Source organism: Chinchilla lanigera, unplaced genomic scaffold, assembly GCF_000276665.1.
Source record: "Chinchilla lanigera isolate Chin_1 unplaced genomic scaffold, ChiLan1.0 scaffold00054, whole genome shotgun sequence".
Taxonomy (NCBI): Eukaryota; Metazoa; Chordata; class Mammalia; order Rodentia; family Chinchillidae; genus Chinchilla; species Chinchilla lanigera.
The window spans coordinates 13,275,181-13,277,694 of NW_004955455.1; the positions used below are offsets into that span (position 1 = coordinate 13,275,181).

The window sequence follows — 2,514 nt, forward strand, 5'->3', positions numbered from 1 at the left end:
TTTTTTTGGTCTTTTTGAGACAGGGTCTTGCTGTGCAGTTCAGGCTGGCCTTGAGCTCACTTTGTAGCCCAGGCTGGTCTCGAACTCACGAGGATCCTCCTGCCTCAGCCTCCCGAGTGCTGGGATTCCAGGCATGCACCACCATGCCTGGCAGCAAAATGATAGGAATTAATAGTGATTTGGGGACTATATTTGAAGTTGACCCCAAGTTCATGAATATCAATCCTAACACAACTGAGACTCTTAAAACCACATACTTGATTAGAAAAAAAATTCCAATGCAGAGAGAGAGATTATCTTAAAAGGGAGGTTGTTCAAAGATCAAGAAAGGTAGTAACATAGTCAGACATTGTGGTGCATGCCTGTAATTCCAGCTCATTAGGAGGCTGAGGCAGGAGGATTGCACATTTGAGCTCAGCCTGGACAACTTATCGAGACATGGTCTCAAAATTATAAACATAAAAAGGGCCAAGGATTGAGTGCAGGGTAAAGGCCCTGGATTCAATCCCCAGTGCCACAGAAAGGAAGGCAGTAACAGCTGGACCTTTCCCTGTACAGGACTGGAGGCCATCATTGTTGGTGAACTTCATGAGAGCATTACTCTGCCCTGTGGCAACATCTCGGGACCCAGGGGCCCGGTGACCTGGTACCGGAACAACTCGGAGCCCGTTTTCCTTCTCTCCTCCAACGCCAGCCTCATGCGGGCCGAGCCTCGCTTCTCTCTGGTGGACTCCAGTTCCCTGCACATCGACATGCTTAGCCTGCAGGATGCGGGCAGCTACACCTGCCGGGAGATGCGGAACGGGACCTGGTGGTTCCCGGTGTGGCTGCAGGTGGCCAGTAAGTGGGCTGGCGGGGACTGGGGCTGGCAAAACGCCCAGAGCCTTGGACACGATGTGGCCACTGGGGTGAGGCGCGGGGGCGGAGGGGTGGGTGGCCTGGATTTCAGTCTGGGCTCTGCCACTTGCAAGTGGAGTGACCGCTTGTCCCTGTGGTTCCTCACCTGTAAAATGGGGATTTAAAAAATTCCTGCCTCATAGAATTGCCGTGAAGACTAGAAGCTGTGTATGCGGTGTTTTAAATGGCTCTGGGCAGGTTAGCTAATATTTTAGGCTATTGTGAATACCCTTGCTCATATCATTTTATTATATAACAGTCAAACTGCCTGCCAATCCTAAAGCTACCACTTAGTTTTGTGTCACCTTGAGTAAGTAGTTTAATATCTCTGAGCTTCTGTCTGCCTTACTTACTGCTTGGGGAAATACACTGCATGTCTGTCGAGTAGAGCAAGTGCTTAATGCAGTAGTGCTAAGTACAGGGCTTGGTGCAGGCCACTGTGACTTACTGTCATATTTGCTGTGTATGCATAGGGATTTAGCGTGGGCTTTGTGGCCTGTGTCCTGTGTCCTGTGGGCTGTACCTGCCCAGCTACCAGCTGTGCACAAGGGTTTTTATATGGCCTGCAAGCTGTGAACTTTTTTTTTTTACATTTTTTAAACAGTTGAAAAAAAATCAATAGAAGAATAAATGAAATGCGATTCAAATTTCAGTGTCTGTAAATAAGGTTTTATTGGCGTACAGCCATATTCATTCATTTACACGTTATCTGCAACTGCCTTTGCCGCTACAGTGGCAGAGGTGAGTGCTGTGACATGGATCATGTGGTCTCCGCAGCCTGAGATATTTGCTCTCTGGCCTTTTGTACAGAAAGTGTGCTGGTCGCTGGTTTAGAAGGACATCCTTGTTCTGTACCCAGGATATGTAGTTTAGCAGAGATGAAATAATTGGTTCATTCCTTTATTGCACATAGATTTGTCGGGTGCCTGATGCCAGACACCATTGTAAGCACCGGGCTGCAGGAAAGGTCTCTGCTGTTATGCGCTGGCAGCCTGGGAGAGGGAGATGGACAAGAGGCAAGTGAACAAAGACCTCGGGGTGGGAAGTGCGGTGCAGAGCGCTGAGGTGGGGTCTCGTGACCCTGCGAAACACTTTAGACTGGGAAGTTAGAAAAGAGCTTTTGGAGGTATGGATTGGACATCTTTTGTCTGAAAATATGAAAGCCAAAGTGCTCCAATTTTTTTTTTTTTTTAATCTTTTTGAGATAGGGTCTTGCCCTACAGTTCAGGCTCAGCCTTGAGCTCACTTTGTAGCCCAGGCTGGTCTCGAACTTGCAATGATCCTCCTGACTCAGCCTCTTGAGTGCTGCAATTACAGGTGTGTGCCACCATGCCTGGCCAGATTTTTGTATTAAGAATGTTCAACTGATAAAGTCTGTGCAAATGTTGAAAAAAAAATCTGAAATCTGAAACACTTCTGTCACAGGCATTTTGGATAAGGGATACTTAGCCAGTGGGGATGTTTTATCTTTTTTTTCTATTTTTTACCTATTGGTATCTTCACGATAGTTTCTCAGGAAAACAAATAGACAAGTAATAGTGAGTTACAGACAAAAATGGCAGGAAATTATCAGTGGTTGTTGTACTATACCCTGGTTTCTCCAAAGTGGTCTCTAGG

The 2,514-nt window shown here is 46.9% G+C and overlaps 1 protein-coding gene across 1 annotated transcript in view; it reads left to right on the plus strand.

The window, feature by feature from the left end:
- Window positions 1-2,514, plus strand: part of Vsig10 (V-set and immunoglobulin domain containing 10) — a gene marked incomplete at its 5' end in the record, with an annotated part of 34,114 nt that overhangs the window by 5,071 nt on the left and 26,529 nt on the right. Inside the window, 1 exon segment of the mRNA XM_005396536.2 lies at window positions 559-840. Within this exon segment, the coding sequence (XP_005396593.1) occupies window positions 559-840 (282 nt within the window).